At 41.3% G+C, this 18,263-nt stretch overlaps 1 protein-coding gene and 1 pseudogene across 1 annotated transcript; one reads left to right on the top strand and one right to left on the bottom strand.

The window, feature by feature from the left end:
- Positions 1-261: 261 nt before the first annotated feature.
- Positions 262-15,572, top strand: fas (Fas cell surface death receptor). Its single transcript, XM_056292305.1, has 8 exons — positions 262-390; positions 843-985; positions 1,229-1,366; positions 2,099-2,216; positions 11,929-12,023; positions 12,815-12,867; positions 13,288-13,306; positions 14,554-15,572. Exons 1-8 carry the CDS (start codon positions 314-316, stop codon positions 14,868-14,870), a joined length of 960 nt encoding a protein of 319 aa, XP_056148280.1. The 5' UTR covers positions 262-313; the 3' UTR covers positions 14,871-15,572.
- On the bottom strand, positions 2,597-2,710 carry LOC130123315 (U2 spliceosomal RNA; annotated as a pseudogene).
- Positions 15,573-18,263: the final 2,691 nt, after the last annotated feature.

Raw genomic sequence — 18,263 nt, 5'->3', positions numbered from 1 at the left:
TCCGCGATATAATTACGCGGAAGTGATGACGTCAATAGTTCTCATATTTAAAACATATAAAAATATAACATATAAACGCTAGCCATTTATTTCGAGCATTCCATTATATGACAAAAATCGCACCACTCTTAGACGAATATATAATTAAGTAAGATATGATATTAAATGAAAAATATTTCCACGTGAAATTTGTTTCGAAAGCTACAGGGGTGTTCCCATACGGTGCCTGTTCAAAACGAAGACTATCGCTTGGCGCAGATCTGTATTTTCTGTATCTGGTTCCTCCAGTGGTGTGTTTTTTTTAAGTATTAATATGATGACGGTACCCTCCTCAAACAGACTTTTTAATTGGCGAAGTACTTTGTTATTGGTCTTGTTTTACTTGTCAAGGTGAGTGAATTTTTGTTTTTAAGCATACGGAAGTGCTTTTCATTATAGTCTAGTTTCAGCTGTTTGTTGCACGCGGGATAAGTTTGCCATCAGAGCTTTCTGCCAGAGTTTAAAGGCTTTCTGACAAATTCATTGAACGCGCCTAAACGTAACCTAACCTTACGTTATCTTAATCTAACCTCAACCTAACCTAACCGAGCGCTTCTGTCAGACGGCGCGAGCTTATTTGCGTCTCAGTTGCGCAGTTTAAGGAGCAATTACAATAAAGAAACGTCAATTTAAGCGGTTACTTCAGTTGCAAAGGATTTCTCCCCGTTTAGAAAGCTTTTTCATTTAAATTCGGCCAGATATGCCGAACGGGAATACTGTCAAGTCAAGTCAAATCTTTTTAGTTTCACTTTCGTCTTCCTTTAAATTTCTCACGACTCTTTTCCCAATTTCTGTTTATTCAGTAATCATCAACCATTGGCATCCACAGCTGAAGGGGAAGGAAACCAGGGCATCTATAGATCAAGTATGCGTCGCGTCAAGAGGGAACGTTGTCAACATGATTTTTACCAGCATGAGGGAAAAAACTGCTGCCTCTGTGCTGCAGGTGGGGTATTTTTTGTGACCCGATCCTTCCCTGACTAAGACAATCACTTTTGTGACATTACATTAGAAACTTACCACTATTTCACATGTTAAAATGGCGACCTCAAATATATATATATATATATATATAATGGTTTCCCTGTGGATCACTTGAGCACTCACCTTGGCTCCTGCTTCTCATGTTTGAATCGGTCTTTCTGTTTAATGGTTTTCCTTTGTGGTTGGTTGATGTGTCTATCCATAGGTGAAAAACTGTCAAAGCCCTGCCGTACCACTGATGTGGATCGGGAGTGTCTTCCCTGTGAGCTGGGGAACACATACAACAGTCACCCTAATTCACTGCCTGAATGTGAACCTTGCACATCCTGCTCCCACCCCAGTGGTACAGATAATGGGGATATCACCCCCACCTTTGTCTCCTCTTTTTGCTTAAATGGGCATACTAGATTTCACTCCATTAGCAACCACAATACTGAGCAGTCAATCTTTGGTGTGTTCTCTGAGAAAACCCCAAAATTGTGTCTGGTGGACAATGTGTGAAATTTGGGTACTTTCTGATTTGTCAATAGGCTGGATTGTGTTAGAAAATGCCAATGCAAGTGTTACATACAACTGAATAATGTAGCATTGTTATTTGAGTTTTCTTATATATGTAGCTATAAGTTTTCACATTCACGAGCTGTCCATTAGCAACGTCACTGGTGGACACGTACAGAGACACACGGAAGATTGCCCAGTATTATGCCTACTATACATATATATATATATACAGCTAATTTGATAAGATCAGGGAACATTTCATGTATATTTGGCAGTTACAGTTTCCACTGGGCGTTTAGACATTAAGGTTCAAGATATTCAATGGTAGTTTGATGAAATCTGTTGATTGTGTCCATTGTTTAAAAAAAAAACTCAGTCATCACAAGTAGTAATTGCTAATTGTTCTTGGCGCAATATCATGTTTGATTTTTAGAAGAAAATGCATTGTTCCAACTTTGAACCAACATTTTCATTGTTTTTATTCTAGACAAATCATAACTGTACATGAATTATATTTAGGCTGTGTTAAGTTAGCCTAATGCAGTGCTGTGTTGCCCTGTCCTTTTCTAAATAGCCAATCTACAGGTGGAGACGCCCTGTAACCTCACTAAAAACACGGTGTGTGGATGTAAACCAAATCACTACTGCGAAGGTGGCCAAAAGTATTGCAAATTCTGCCTCCCATCACAACAGTAAGTCCCTATCACTCAATTGCAATCTAGTAAAGGACATATTGATTCATGTATTTGTTTTAATAAAGTGCCACCAACATTTCAACATCATAGCAAGGATATGTGATATGACCATTACAACATTTAACAAGCAAGCAAAATTTCATTTATATAGCACTTTTAAAAACACACATTTACAAAGCACTTTAAACTCAGCAAGCTCCGATCTTGAACATAGGAGATTGCAGTCATTTGGTAAGTGATTTAAAACTTGTTTTGATTCAGATTTAGGTCATTATCGGGCTTTTTTGGGCTGAGCACTTGCTAGTTTCACTCTCTGATGATGAGCTTCAATAGCTGGGTCAGCAGACGCGGGTCGCACCCTCTATTGCTTCCTTTGTTGGAGCTTGTTGTGAAAACCAGACCGGGGCGGGTTCAGCTGTGGTACTTCCTGGGATTTAAACTGATAAGAACAGATACTACACTTGATCTTAGCCAAAAGGCCGAGAAGCGATTACTTCCTGGTATTTAAACACAGCTGCGCTGACGCGTCAGCATCAGCTGTTGTGTCAGCCCTCATTGGGTAGAGACCGAATTAGGTAAAGACCTGCGAGTCCACCGAGCAAGGACACTGACTGGTAATTCCCTTTTCTACTATTTTCTCTTGTTGCTTGCCTCATTCACCGTGTGCTACAAAGACATCCCCGTCATTCACGGTTATTTAAAGAAAAATAAATCGTATCTGTCGCAGACAATGCAACCCTGAGAACCTCTATTCACGCAGGAAAGCCTCCTCTACTCTCCCCTCCTTTACTTTTGGCTTATGGAATAGCCAATCAGCTGTAAATAAAACAGAATTTATCCAATGAATTTATCCAATGTCTGACAGATTAGCAGGCACTAGCCTTGACTGAAACCTGGATACATTCAGACAACTGTCACACCAGCCACACTCTCTGTTGACTCTGCTTTCTTACACAAATCCCGTTCTGTTGGGCATGGAGGCGGTACGGGTGTCCTCATTTCCAAAGACTGTAAATTCACTAAGCTTTCTCCGCTAAGCAACAACTCCTCCTTTGAATACCATGCAATCACGGTTACTGCTCCTATTAAGCTATTTGTAGTTGTCATATATCGCCCACCAGGGTGTCAACTGGGGAACTTTGTAGTCGAACTTGATGTGTTACTCTTAGCCATTCCTGACAATGACACACCACTGACTGTCATGGAAATCATGAATATCCTTACTGACAAAACCCAAGCGACTGACTTTCTGTCTCTTCTGTCTTCCTCTGACCTCAGACAGGTCCCCACCCATCCCACACACAAAGCGGACAATACTCTTGATCTGATTTTGATTCGGAACTGCGCCACAGCAAATCTGACTGTCACCCCCTACATCTGTCAGACCAAGCCTCTTTATTCAATTTACAACCTCTTTACTGAAACATCCTCATGTTCCTCCGCAAAGGGTCTCCTTCCACCAAAACTTCTGGTCCCTTACACTGACCCAGCTCTCCAATGAGGTCTTGGCTTCCATGCCTGCTCATAATGAATTCTCTTCACTCCCTGTCAACAAGGCTACAGACATACTCTGTTCCTCACTAGCCTCCTCTCTTAACAATCTCTGCCCTCTATCATCCAAACCTGCTTGTAATGCCCCTCCCTAGTCCATGACTCTGAGGTCATCATCTGACACTGAGGTCATCAGCAAGCAAAGGGCAGCGGGGGTTGGGGGCTCAGAGCAGCAGAGAGAAAATGGCATAAAAACAGAGTTCACTGACCTCAGTGACTATCAGTGTCTCCTAGCATCATTCTCCTCCAGCTTAAAAACAGCTAAGACCACTTACTAGCAGAACAAGATCTGTGATGCCACTGATGTGTGAAAAAAGATTTTTGCTTTTAACTCACTCCGCAATCCACCTCCTCCTCTGACCTTCACATTGTTCACTCCTGATGTTCGCCTCGTACTTTACTGATAAGGATTCTGCCATCAGTAACCAGTTCTCTGAGCCAGGCCAACCCTGTCTGCTGCTGCCAGCTAACAGTGCCTCACTCACCTCATTCTCCTTACTGACCTGGGAGGAAGTAACTAAGCTTCTGCTGGACTCTTGTCACACTACCTGTCCGCTGGACCCGATATCATCCGACCTCCTACAGACCATTTCCCCCACATTTAACCCTGCAGTCACACACAACATCAACTCCCTGCTTACAATGGGTGTGTTCCCCACCACGTTTAACACTAGAAGGACTGGGATTTCACTCCTACCTAAAACGACCATGGACGTTCAAAATGACTGCTGGTTTTTAAACTCTATATTCTGTCAAGATAAATACCCAATTGAGATATTAATGTATTACATATATGTTAATATTTCTGTTAAGAAACTGACACCAAAATTAGCATTTTAACAATTTTTAACACTATTTTTCAAACATTATAAATGGCTGCTGCCCAACGCCTGTAAATAATGCAATACATCGGGGGTAGTCATGGGGCATCTGTAGTGGGATCTGTAACCAGACATGTTGGCAATAATCAAAAATCAAATTTAGACTTATTTCTGTGCACTGGAGAATGTTAGTTTTTTCTAGGACAGAGCAATGAACTTCGCGAAGGAAAGGATATGACCAAAACATGTCATAAATAGCGACATGACATGCACGATCATGCACAAATTACGAGCGGTCATTTTGGCCAGTCATGGCCATTTTAGTAACTTTTTTGTGCAATTGATCTAAAACATTTCAAATGCAAATATATGCATTTTTAGGCAAATTCAGGGAGTGGCAGGTCTGTATCTTTTTTTCCCACAAAGTTATTAGACTTTGAAAATCCAAAACGGTCATAATGACCATCTTGGTAGTTAATCAAGCTCGGGTTAACCCGCTGCTCAAAAATCCTACTCAACCCAGCCCAGGTTGAAAATTACACACCGGTCTCACTCCTACTTTCTTTCAAAAATACTTGAGCGCATGTTCTTTAACCAAGTCTCTGAATTCCTTTCTGAGAACAATCCGCATGATCCGAATTGGTCTGGCTTTAAGTGGGGTCACTCTACCGGGACTGCACTCCTGTTGGTAATAGAATCACTGCGTTTGGCTAGAGCTGCTGGTCAGTCCTCAGCTTTATTGCTGCTAGATCTGTCAGCTGCCTTTGACATGGTTAACCATCAAATCCTCCTCTCCACACTCACTGTCATGTTCTACCTCTCAGGGAGATCTTTTAGAGTATCTTGGACGGGAGAAGTGTCCAAACCACGCAGCTTCTCCACAGGGGTACCTCAAGGGTCAGTGCTCAGTCCCCTTCTCTTCTCAATATACACCACCTCACTTGTTGCAATCATCTGCACCCATGGTTTCTCATACCATTACTATGCTGATGATACCCAGCTCTATCTATCATTCCCGCCAGATGACCTCACAGTCTCAGCACGGATATCGTCATGCCTTGCTGATATCACTGTATGGATGAAAGAACGCCACCTTCAGCTTAACCTATCTAAGACTGAATTCCTTGTCATCCCAGCCAGTCCACCCTTACAACAACAGATCAATATCCAGCTTGGATCAACCCAACTCATGCCCACAAAGTCTGCCCAAAACCTGGGTGTCATGATTGATGACCAACTAACCTTTAAGGTTCATGTGGCCTAGATTGCTTTGTTGTACTGATTTGCCCTGTACAACATCAGGAAAATTAGACCCTACCTGTCTGAGCATGTAGCACAACTCCTGGTACAGGCTATTGTAATATCACACATCGACTACTGCAACTCCTTACTGGCAGGTCTCCCTGCATGCACTTTCAAACATCTGCAAACGATCCAGAATGTGGCGGCGTATCTGGTCTTCAACCAACCCAAAAACAGCACATGTCACTCCACTGTTCATATCCCTCCACTGACTCCTAGTTGCTGCCCACATCAAATTCAAAACCTTAATTTTCGCTTACAAAACAGCAACTAAAATGGTGCTCACCTACCTGAACTCCCTCATTCAGGTCTATACTCTGTCCTGCTCATTACGCTCTGCCAATGAAAGGCACCTGGCACTTCCGCTACAATGGGGCCCTAAGTCACTAGCCCGACTCTTCTCTTCACTAGTTCCTCGGTGGTGGAAGAAGTTACCAAACTCCATTCGATCTGCTGGGTCCCTCTCCATCTTTAAGAAGACGCTAAAGACCCAGCTCTTTCCTGAACCCCTCCACACCTGATGGTATTAACATATATGTATAAAAAATTCGCTTCTATGTACCCTATGCATTGCCTTTGTGCACTGCCTGTTGACACCTATGTCCTATTGGACCTGAATCCAATTTTTTGGCACTTAATTGTGTTGTCGCCTCCTGACTAGATCCTTGCTTGTGTTGTATTACCGCTCAGATGTGCGTCACTTTGGATAAAAGCATCTGCTAAAGAAAATTGTAACATTGTAATACACAAAATACGAATAAATACATAAAATAAATTGAATGACTATAAAACATGGCATAGGGAGTAACAGACCAAGCTACAGACGAATCAAAACAGAAGGCAGAGGTGAGGATCTATAAAATGGCTTGCCTGAAAAGATGGGTTTTTAGAAGCTGATTGAAACAGTCCAAAGATTCAGCAAATCCAATGGATTGTGGAACATTATGCCAGAGGCTTGGGGTTAAAACTGCAAAGGCACGGTCACCTTTTGTTTTGCAGTTGGAATGAGGGATAGATAAAAGATCGAGGTCTGAGGATGGGAGTGGTCAGGAAGTTGAATGAGAAGATCAGAAATGTAACTGGGGGCAAGATCATGCAACACTTTAAATGTAATCAATAAGATCTTAGAGGTTATTCTGAATTTTACGGGAAGCCAATGGAGGGATGCAAAAATAGCGGTAATATGGGACCTACAGCTAGCTCTGTTTAGTAGTCGAACAGCTGCATTCTGGAAACAACTGTAGGTGATTTAAAGTAGCTTGGCTGAGGCCAGAGTAGAGGGAGTTACAGTAATCTAAATGAAAGTGTGAATTAATGTTTTGATATCCTTAAAAGACAAAATATTTCCGGTTTTTGCAATATTTTTTAGCTGAAAAAACAAGATTGGACAAGATTAGAACATGGTGATCAAAAGACATTGGTTAAAGGTGATACCAAGATTTTTAGCTGTAGGTTTGATGTTTGAATGAAGTGAACCAATAAACTGATCAACTGCAGTGGCAAAGTTCTCAGGACCAATTAAGAGAACTTTAGTTTTGTCGGGGTTTAGATGGAGGAAATTAAGACACATCCAGTCTTTGGGGGCAACTAAGCAATCATGGCGGAAGGACAGTTGATTCAGGTTATTGGGTTTGGCAGATAAATACTAGATCTGAATATCATCGGCATAACAGTCGTATGACATGTCTTGAAACTGACTAAACAAATGACCCAGAGGAATCATGTATAAAGAGAAGAGGATTGGCCCAAGGACATACCGCTGAGGGATTCCACACAATAGGGAAACTGACGAGGATACAAGATTGTTAATACAAACATTAAAATAGCTATTAGTCGGATAAGAGCGAAAGCAATTTAACGCTGCACCAGAAATGCCAACCCAGTTCTCCAACCTATCAAGTAAGATGGCATGATCGACGGTATCAAAGGCAGTGGTTAAATCTAGGAGAATAAGAATAGAGTATTCATCTTTATCAGCATGCATAAGAATGTCATTGGATACTCTTAGTGATGCAGTCTCAGTACTATGCTTGTGACGAAAGCCGGATTGAATTTTATCGAAAATGTTATGACCCTCAGTCAGCAGCAGGATTTGGTCCACAACAATTCTTCCAAGGATTTTGGATAAAAAAGAAAATTTGGAAATTGGTCTATAAGTCTGTACCCTTGCTGGATCAAGAGAGGTTTGTTTTTTTTTGAGGAGGGGCTGAACACAAGCAATTTTAAAGTATTCAGGTACAGACCCGGATGCAAATGAGCAATTGATGATAGAGAGCAGACTGGGACCTAAGACAGGGAGGATGGAGTTTAAAAATTTTGCCGGAACTATATCACAGGGACTGAACGAGGGATGCAGTATTAACAAGTAACTGTAGAGAAATGGTAGCAAATTCCGAAATTAAAATTGGACAACTGAAAGGGGTGGGGGGGGGGGGCAGTGGGGGTAAAATTGGACCTTACACCTTGTCAACAAAGAAAGTCAATAAATTTTCACAGTCATTAGCAGAACAGGCGGAAATAGTAGGAAGAGAGGGATTCACAAGCTGATTGATAGTACTAAAAAGAAACCTAGGGTTATGTTTATTACTCTCAATCAAATCAGAGAAGTAAGCAGCTCTCAAATCTTTAATAGTTTGATTCAATTTCGATAAAAACTCCTTCATATGGACTTGATGAACTTTAAGAGTAGATTTTTTTTCCATCTGCGTTCAGCCTTCCTATAGTCCCTTCTTTTTTGACTGATGTTTTCATTGATCCAAGGGGTTGTGTTAATAACTGGGACAGCCCTGGAAGTATATATGGAGCTGAAAGATCAAGGGCAGATATACAGAAAATCATTAAACCAACTTACATGGGCATTAATGTTGGCGAAGTGAGGAGGGCAGCTGGCCAGATTGGAAAAGTAACTAGAAAACATGGCTGCTGACTGCTTATTAAAGATGCAAGAGTTAATTATATGTTTCTGGGGTATAGTAGTAGGTGGTAAAGAAGCATCAAAGGTAATACATATATGGTTAGAGACAAAATCAATCTTATTCAGGCAATTAAGAGACAAGTTCAGGATGAAAACTAAATCAAGGGTGTGCCCATGGTTATGTGTGGGGCCAGTAATATGCTGCACAAGGTTACAAGATTTAGAAATGTTTAAAAAAAATCTATGACAAATGAGTTAAGTGGATTATCAATATGGATGCTAAAATCACCAACTATAATGACCCTATCAAATTTAAGAACAAGAGAGGACAATACCTCAGAATTCATTGAGCAAACCTGTAAGGGGGGGGTTCGATAAATGATTATATAGCAAATTAGGTTGTCACACACAATTTTAAAAGTTAAGATTTCAAAGCTATCAAAAGAAGTAAAAGGAATACAGGTGTAATGGTTCTTAAAAGCAGTTACTATATCCCCACCATGACCTGATAACCCGGGTGCATTCAGAAAATGATAGCTGGGTGGGCAGAGCACCATTAGAAGGGCACACTCCCCAGGTTTAAGCCAGGTCTCAGTAAGAAATAGAAAGTCAAGGTTGGGGGAGTAATTAAATCATTGAGAATAAAAGATTTATTTGACATGTATTGGGCATTTAAAAGAGCAAAAACAATTGGAATAAGGGGCTTAGGACTGGAATCACTACAGCAGACTGTAATCGAATGATCTGGCCTGACAGTTGAAGACACATAATGCAGTAGGTAGTGGGTATTAAATCGTGGCCTAATCCTGACAGGAAAATTGTAATAGCCTTGGGAAGAGCGAGAACTCACCTTTAGAAGAGCTGGATTACACAGGGCAACAGGTGATAACAAACTGGAGACATCATGTTTTATGTTACAAAGGTATTTTTATATATACTTATAGAACTAACCTGGGGGACTGTGGAGTGTAAATAGTCATTCATGAATACAGGACTGCACAGCGTAATGAAAATTTGCTGCTAACATGCGGCTACCCAGCTTGTTGAGGTGGATACTGTCTCTTCTAAAAAAGGAAACGTGTTCCCAGAACAAATCAGAATTGTCAATGAAGCCAAAACTATGAGCTCTGCAGGCAGACTGGAGCCAAGTGTGGAGGCTAAGGATTCTGCTGAAGCGCCCTACTCCTTGGGCCGCTGTGGGAATAGGACCGGAGATGAAAACATTTTTTCTAGAAGAACTTAAAAAGGTTAAAAAGGTTGTTAAAATCTTTTTTAGTTAGTTCAGACTGCTGAGAAGCAGCATCGTTAGTCCCCACATGCACTATCACGCGGTTGGTAGAAGATGGGAGCGAGCTAAGCAGCCCTGGCAGCTTAGCCAGGATGACGGGGACCGTGGCTCCAGGGAAACAGTGTGTAGCTGCATTAAAGAAACAAATGTTCCTGATTATGGAATCCCCCCACTATTAATGTAGTTAGGGAGAAGAGGGGACGAGGAGCTGACGGCTGTGGGTTCTCAGGGCTGGAGAGAGCATAATCTGTTTCCGCAGGCTGTGTTAATGTCACTGGCTGATGAGGGGGTGTCTGGGCTGGTAAGTTGTGACAAGGCAGTGACAACAGACCTGTGAGAGGGATTCCCTGCCGACTCGGGACAAGGAAGACTTCAGTTTCTGAGCACAGCCTCTTGGTCTTACGACGGGAAGTAATTGACCGGGATTAGGGCTTTGCAGTGGAGCGGCAAGCCACCTGAACATTGCTAGCCACAGGAGGTGTGGAAGCTGCGGTGTCGGCACACATCATTGTAGGAGAGGGGTTCGGAACATGAGCATCGGCTGGGTTGACCGGGGTGTTGTCAGACAGTGTCACGTAGTGGTTGGAGAGCCTTAGGCGAGGGGGAGAGGCAGTTCCGTCCGAGTCTCTCTTACGACCGCGGAACACCACTTCGGCCCAGGACGACTGGTGGTTAGGTGTTGAGCAGGAAGCAAGCCGTGGGCTAACTGTGGCATTAGCATTGTGTTCACTGACAGGCAGCTCATCCAGAATAAGAAACTTGATGTCCAGCCGAACCTCTGTTGAGACATTAGTTGAACTGTGCTTGTTGTGTCTGGCTCTTCTTTTACCCTGGATGTCTGTCCAGAGCTCAGGGTTTGACACTGCAGGGGTAGAACAGGTCTTTGGTCTTGCTCCTTGGTTTAGCCAATAGCACATATCCAGATCCGATGTGGTGTCGGTCTCAAGCAGGTTCAGGCCCCACCAGGGAATAATGTCTGCATAGTCATCAGCGTGGGGCTCATTATGCCTGAAAGCCGCTTCACAGCGCATTTCATGTCCCTGGTTCTGATCGTCAGCCGGTTCCAAGACATCAGCTTGGGAAGCAGCAATCAGAGTGTCAATAAGTTTTTCATCCTCTTGTATTTGGTAGAGCATGGATTCTTTTTTCAAGCGCTGTGATTTTCTGGCTGAGTGTGGCAGAGCTGGTGTATTCAATGAAGGGAGAAGAGAGGCGAGGCATTTTTTCCAAAGCCTGAAGACTGAAAATCAGAACCAGAAATCAAACAAAAAGCTCAGCGAGGAAGTATAATAAATGAGAATAAAACTGCCGATTATGGCCACAGCAGAGGGTTGAGTCCATACAGTTTTCACCACGTACAGCGAAAGCACTACGGAGTTGGACATTCCAGTGCAATCAAGTCCGTGCAACAATTGATGATCCGATAAAATCCAGAAAATAGTACAGGCAAACCACAAAATTAATTAAACGTTGTTAGAAGTTGTTAAAAGTAATGTAATGTTGAGGCTAAAAACTAGATATAAATGTCAATTTATGACAGACCTTCTATCGAGCAGTAAAACAATGCCGATTCGTTCACAGTCCAAAAATCCTTTTGTCATTTTTTCTAGCTGTACTGAAGGTATCAAAGAAGCCTGCATAACCAGTAACAGTCCGTAATGAAAAGGTGGCTGAAGGTATAGCTAATCAGGATTTCATCATTCCTTTGGAAATTATTTTCAATGTGTTCACTTAGGAAATGATCGTGTGTGTGTGTGTGTGTGTGTGTGTGTGTGTGTGTGTTTTGTGGATATTTGTTACATTAGAATCTGACGTCATGTTTTTCTGTTTTAGGAGTTACGGATTGGGAATAGGTCTTGCAGTTACATTTACTGTGTTAATAATAGTTGCTGCTCTGGGTGTCTATTTATGTCGGAAGAAACAAAATGGTAAGTATCTCTATAAACCTCTAAATGCCCTTGAGAGATTCAAGATCCATTTGTATTTTAAATTAATGCAAAAGTATATAGTGCTATAAAAAGATCACAAACTACATCTAACCACATTTTCGGCCTGTGGTTCTTTCACTTATGCCACAATTACGCATTTCTATATATGTTAAAGCATAGTCTGGTGGGTTTTAAAGTTGCAATAAAAAACAATTGCATTACTAGTTTAGATTAATTCAGTATTACCATATCATGATTACCACTGCTGTCTTCTTACCTTTGCTGTGTGCCACCAACACTGTACCAATTGTGTATATTATATCTAATTGTGAAGATATAAGCAGAAGAATTTAGAGAGGTGAAGACCATTTTATATCAATGCATGTAGAAAACAAAATGAGCTTTTTAGCTTGTCACTGTCCAGCTTTCAGAAGAAACAGATTTGTCAGAGAATGATGGTGCAGTAATAAACACATTCACCATATTTTAGGCACAGAGCAATGGGCACAAGGGGTCTAAAGATCCTATTCATTTGTCCATCAATAAAAGTCCAATGCTCTGAAGGACGCAATTTGGTGTCATTACTTAAGATGATGGATAATTATTCAAGTATATCTAATGTAACCAGCAGAGGGCGTAACAACCTATTATTTTGCTCTGTGTTGAAGTAAAATAATGGATAACTGAGATGAAATTGCTTAGTTTTTCTCTTCACATCCAGATATAACTTTATTATTATGTGTGTTCAGTTACATAATTCTAACCCTACCTATCATTTTGAATATTAAAAGCTCAACGGCAGTGTAACGAAAACCCTGAGGCCATTGAGGGACCAACCACAGTAGTAAGTTGTTCCATACTAAGCTTTATTAGTCAAGCTACGACCTGCAACAACTACTTTTTGTTGTGTAACACCTCTTCTCCTAATGAAAGTTTTAATTAAGCCTCTGTTCATACACACATACATACTCACACACAGACAAAACTTTCCCTCTCTTCCTCTGTAGACTATCATTAACACTTTTCTGCCTTTCTCTAAACATTGGCATAGCTGTCCATTTTTGGACAAGGAGGTACAGGTTAGTCTTCTGAAACTCTAAGTGACCCTGTTCAAGTGTTTGCTCCCTGTCGCTGTTTTGTGGCATTTGTGTAAAACCTGTGTAATAAGAGTACTTTTATTTTTTAGTCAATCTAATAATTTCATCATCAAAATAATTGCTGTTAATGTAACTAATTTAAATTTTTGTCATTGCTTTTAACTTAGGACATGGAACCTCTGATAAGTAAGTGTTTTTTTTTAACATCAACAACATGTAATTATAACATTAAAGCGGCTGTAGACAACTTTTCAACTTTTCCCCCTATCATTTCAAAGTGTTTATTATTGTTTGTGTCACTGTTGCAAAGACAGCCAGATCACTTTCCATTTAATAGCAGCCTGGCTACTGTCCAAAGCAAGAAACAACCGTAAGAATCCCAATTTGAACTAGAAACTTGGATCTCAGTTCTATCGTAAAGACAGAGTAAAACATCCGTTAGTATTAATAAGTAGGCAGGTTTTATTACTTACTGATCCAGTAGAAAGAATGCGAACTGAATGTTGGTTTGGAACCCTCTGAAGTCCCAGGTGTGCATTGATCTCAACAGGGAAACAGAGTTTGATACAACACCGGAGCTTGCTCCATTGAGTGAATTCATGAGTTCACTCTTGTTTTACCTCTATTTCTATCACTCTCCCTCTTTGCCTCCTCCATCAAAGGGGTTCTTCTTCTCTTGCCGGGAGTTTCCACTGTCACTTTGGTTGTTCCACCGTCTGCCATTTCTGCTACTGGGGATAGTTACTGGGGGCAGCATGGTAGCCCATTGGTTAGCACTGCACTGTTGCCTCACACCAAGAAGGTCCTGGGTTCGAACCCAAGGCCGTTCCAGGTCCTTTCTGTGTAGAGTTTGCATGTTCTCCCCGTGTCTGCGTGAGTTTCGTCCGGGTGTTCGAATTTCCTCCCACCATCAAAAAGACATGCATGTTAGGGTTAATACTCCTGCCTGTTCCCCTGACCAAGGCAATGGAAAGAAGAACTGGCATTGGTCCCTGGGCACTGCAGCTGCCCACTGTTCCTATACTATAGGATGGGTTAAATGCAGAGAACAAATTCGTTGTAAGAATACAATTTGTTGTAAGAATACAATGACAAAATAAAGTGGCTTTCTATCTAGCTACCAGGGAAAACAAAAGTGCTATCCTTTCTATTTTGTTTGCGCAATGGTTGACACACTTCTTTTTGCTGTAAATTGAGCCTTCATTTTCCTGTGAGATCATACCCAGTGGCAGACAGAAGTTGGTTCCCTCTAAGCCTGAAAGCGAGGCTTAGAGGGAACCAATCTAAACTCAGATGGTGTCATTATTCTATAGCCATTACACTGTGCAATAAACATTTACCTCATAATGATAATGCAAAAAAAGTTGTCTACTGCTGCTTTAATGGATAATTGTTGCGCTAAACAGTACATTTCTGTCTCACTCCTGCATCAGATGTGGACCTCTCGCCTCATGTCATTGACATTGCAGCAGTGTTGGGATGGAAGGTCATGAGGGATGTGGCCTTAAGCAGTGGTCTGTCAAACCATGATGTCGATTGTCATGTGCACAACCACCCCAATGACATTCAGGAACAGACGCTCCAACTACTGATATGCTGGGTGGAGAAGGAGGGCATGAATGGCTCACAGAAGCTATTACAGAAGCTCCAGATGAGGGGCAATAAGGGCACCGCAGAGAAAGTGAGGAATATAATCAAGAAGGATGAGTGCTCTGGTGGCAACTCCAGTGGACACCATGTATCTGTTTAGCTTTGCCTCCTGTAAAGATGTCATTATTAATATGGAGGGTGAGGGAACCAGATGGCTCGTGGGCAATGGTGAAAAACCTGTGTGCAATTAACCTCTCTCCATATAGATAGGTGCATGTAGTTAAAGCTACAGTCCTAAATTTAGTTATTGTTTAATTCATTGACACCTATGGGGGTACTGGTAATTGCATTTAATTATATTTAAGAGGTAATTACATCCCAGAGATCCTTTCCAGATGATGTCTGGAATGGTGGTGGTGACTGTGCCATTGTTGAAGCACCTTCCCCATCCCAACAACAATACAGGGTTGAACCACAGTTTAAACTTATTGTGGTATCTGATGGTAAACATCTCCTTTGAGCTTCTGGCTTAGTCTGCCAGACCTGCTTGTTAGCCACAACAGTTTGCTTTGCTTCAAACTGACTGCTGCCGGCCTTATTACTCCAAATTTTGCTCATATGATAAACACTTGCGCTACAGTGTGTGTACCTTATCATTTTTTTTTGCAGGAAATTCCTACCAGACAATATCCAGTCAAAAGAGCAACTACAAAAGCATTCCTGATTTGGATATTTTATTCATATTCGTATATTCTAAGAATATACACGATCCAACAGCTAATCCAGGCATTTTATTCTTGGATTAGCTGTTGTGTAAAATGCACCCAAGGTGGTTTAATAATTATTAAGTCTGTGAGACACGATGTTTATTGACAGATATGTTTCATCACTCAACCAAGTGACATCTTCAGTCTCAACTGACTGCAGGTACCCCACCCTTATAGACAATACAGTTGCATAACGACCTAAGACAACGACCAGTTTCATATGCAAATATGGGTGTGACCATTAATTAGAGTTTAATTTTAGTTCATTTAGAGTTAAATCTAGAGTTAAATCTCAGAATGTACCACATTTCACTGACATTAATTCTATGGACAACCACATCAAGTTCCCCAAGGAGGATGTGAAAAATGACAGGTCAGACTTCTTAGACTGTAAAATTGCAATTGGTGATGGGGGACATTTGATTGTTGATGTTTACCATAAACCAACACATACAACACAGTAGTTAAGTTCTGACTCTCATCATCCACTGGAGCACAACTAGGAATCATCAGGACACTGTACCACGGAGCTGACAATGTCCCCACCGACACAGCGGCCGGGGAAGGGGAGAAATCCCACATTAAACAGGCCTTGGTTAAATGTGGTTATCCTAACTGGGTGTTTGTCAAACCCAGGAGGACACCCAAACAGTGCACCAGCTAATCGAGGAGAGGAGAAGGACAACAGCTGCCTAGGCATAAACCAGTGGTGATTACGTATGTGGTGGGAGTGTCGGAAAAGTTGACCCATGTATTGTCCAAACACAGTGCCTCAGTTGCTTTCAAACCCCAAAAAATGCTGTGCCAGAAGTTGGTCCACCCCAAGGATTGGGTCCCCCGGCACAAACGGAGCAATATAGTGTATGCGGATAAGTGCCAGGAGGATTGCCGTGACTTATACATTCGGGAAACTAACAGACGCTGGCCAAGATGATGGCACAGCACAGAAGAGCTAATGTGTCAGGCCAGGACTCCGCAGTCTACACTCATCTACAGGCCAGTGGCCACTCTTTCAAGGATGAGGATGTGCACATCCTTGATAGGGAGGAACGCTGGTTTGAACAAGGAGTCAAAAAGGCCATCTATGTTAAGAGGGAACGACCATTCCTGAACCGAGGTGGGGGGGGTACAGAGTACATCTGTTGCCACCTTACAATGCTGTGATTGGAAACATTCGTCAGTCCTCTGTGAATAGTATACATGGCCATTGAAACTCTAGTTCATGGTCGCAACCATATTTGCATATGAAACTGGTCATTGGTGTCGGTTGTTATGCAACTGTGCTGTTTATAAGGGTGGGGATACCTGCAGTCAGTTTAAACTGAAAAGGTCACTTAGATGAGTGATGAAACGTATCTGTCAATAAACGTATCCAGATGAACTAACCTTTGATTTTCTTACCTGGATTATTGAGCATGCACCAAGACATTAAATAAGGTCATGTTTGCATGTAAATCTAAAGATTGAAGATTTAAAAAAACAGTGGGAGAGCTCCACTGCCCTTTAAAATAATTAAACCTAAGAAACAATTTGAACCGTTTCTTTCCACCCTTTCAGAGACATTATTAAAGACTACCCCTAAAAATGAAAATGGGAATTGATTCAGTGCTGGGCTTTGATGAACTTTGTCAGGTTAGGGGTGCACAGTGCCAGAGTAGTCGTTTGTCCTAACCAGAGGCAACGCTAGGGTTCACATTTGGAGCCCCAGCTTTGACTGACTTATTAGTCAGTGTATTACTCCACTGTGCCAAGGGAGCAATGTACAAGTTTTCACTTTAAAATATTGATGTCTTGTTGTGTATGAATTGTTATTGTATTTTGAGGCATAATTACAATTCTTGACATGTCATTATTGTTGACAGAGTGAATGTGATGATTCAGTGTTATGACTGACTGGTGGACTCCACATGTCTAAGTCATCGCTTTTGTTGCAATATTTTAGTTCAGATTGTGAGATTATTATACTCAATCGCACTGTGAAAGATTTCTCACTTTTTGCACATGGATTAAAAAAAAAGCACAAAACTAAGGGTCAGAAATTCTTCATTATTCAGATTGAATTATCAAAGTCAAAGTATCTTTAATGTCCCTTCCAGGGAAATTAGTTTGCAGCCAGTATATATAAAACTCTCAAACAAAACAAAACATACAAATGCCTCCAAAAAGAATCAAGGCCCCAAGTGCTTTAGTTTGGCCGTTTATAGACTCCCACACAGACACACACCAGACACACATTGTGAAAATACAGGAGTCGATTGTTCCCTTAGGTAAAATCTTACTTTTTAAAAATGGTTTGTACATATGAATTATATTTTAACATAACAATAACTGTAAATATATATATTCCCTTGTACACAGTTAAACAAAAATGCAATTTATTCTCTTTTTTTTATACTGAACATATTTACACAGGGTACATGGAATTTACCACCTGGCTACACAAGTGTAATGTATAAGTTGTAAGTTCTTTGTGTCATGTTGAATAAATGTGTTGAATAAAATAGGTTAAAAAATAATATTTTTTTCCTGTATTTTAGAGAATTGTGAACGCAAAGAAACGGGTCTGTAATTTGAGAGTATGTGTCTATCTCCATCTATATATATATATACATAAAGCAAGAGTGTGTGGCGGACACTAGGGGCTATGCCTCTCACCCAGCAGGGTTGTGAGCTGGGGGCGTGGTTTACGTTCCCAGGCTCTCTGGTGCAAGGTTGTTTCTGTTTCAGTTTGGTTTTGGAGCTGAGGAATAAAGTTCAAATTCGGCTTCGTCTCCTGTGTTTTTCCT

This window comes from Lampris incognitus, chromosome 13 (assembly GCF_029633865.1).
Source record: "Lampris incognitus isolate fLamInc1 chromosome 13, fLamInc1.hap2, whole genome shotgun sequence".
Taxonomy (NCBI): Eukaryota; Metazoa; Chordata; class Actinopteri; order Lampriformes; family Lampridae; genus Lampris; species Lampris incognitus.
This window is presented reverse-complemented; position numbering and strand designations above follow the sequence as displayed.

Coding starts and splice junctions, on each gene's coding strand:
- fas (XM_056292305.1), top strand. CDS start 314: ATGATGACGGTACCCTCCTCAAACAGACTTTTTAATTGGCGAAGTACT. Junction 2,217..11,928: donor TTCTGCCTCCCATCACAACA/GTAAGTCCCTAT, acceptor TTTCTGTTTTAG/GAGTTACGGATTGGGAATAG. Junction 12,024..12,814: donor ATGTCGGAAGAAACAAAATG/GTAAGTATCTCT, acceptor GAATATTAAAAG/CTCAACGGCAGTGTAACGAA.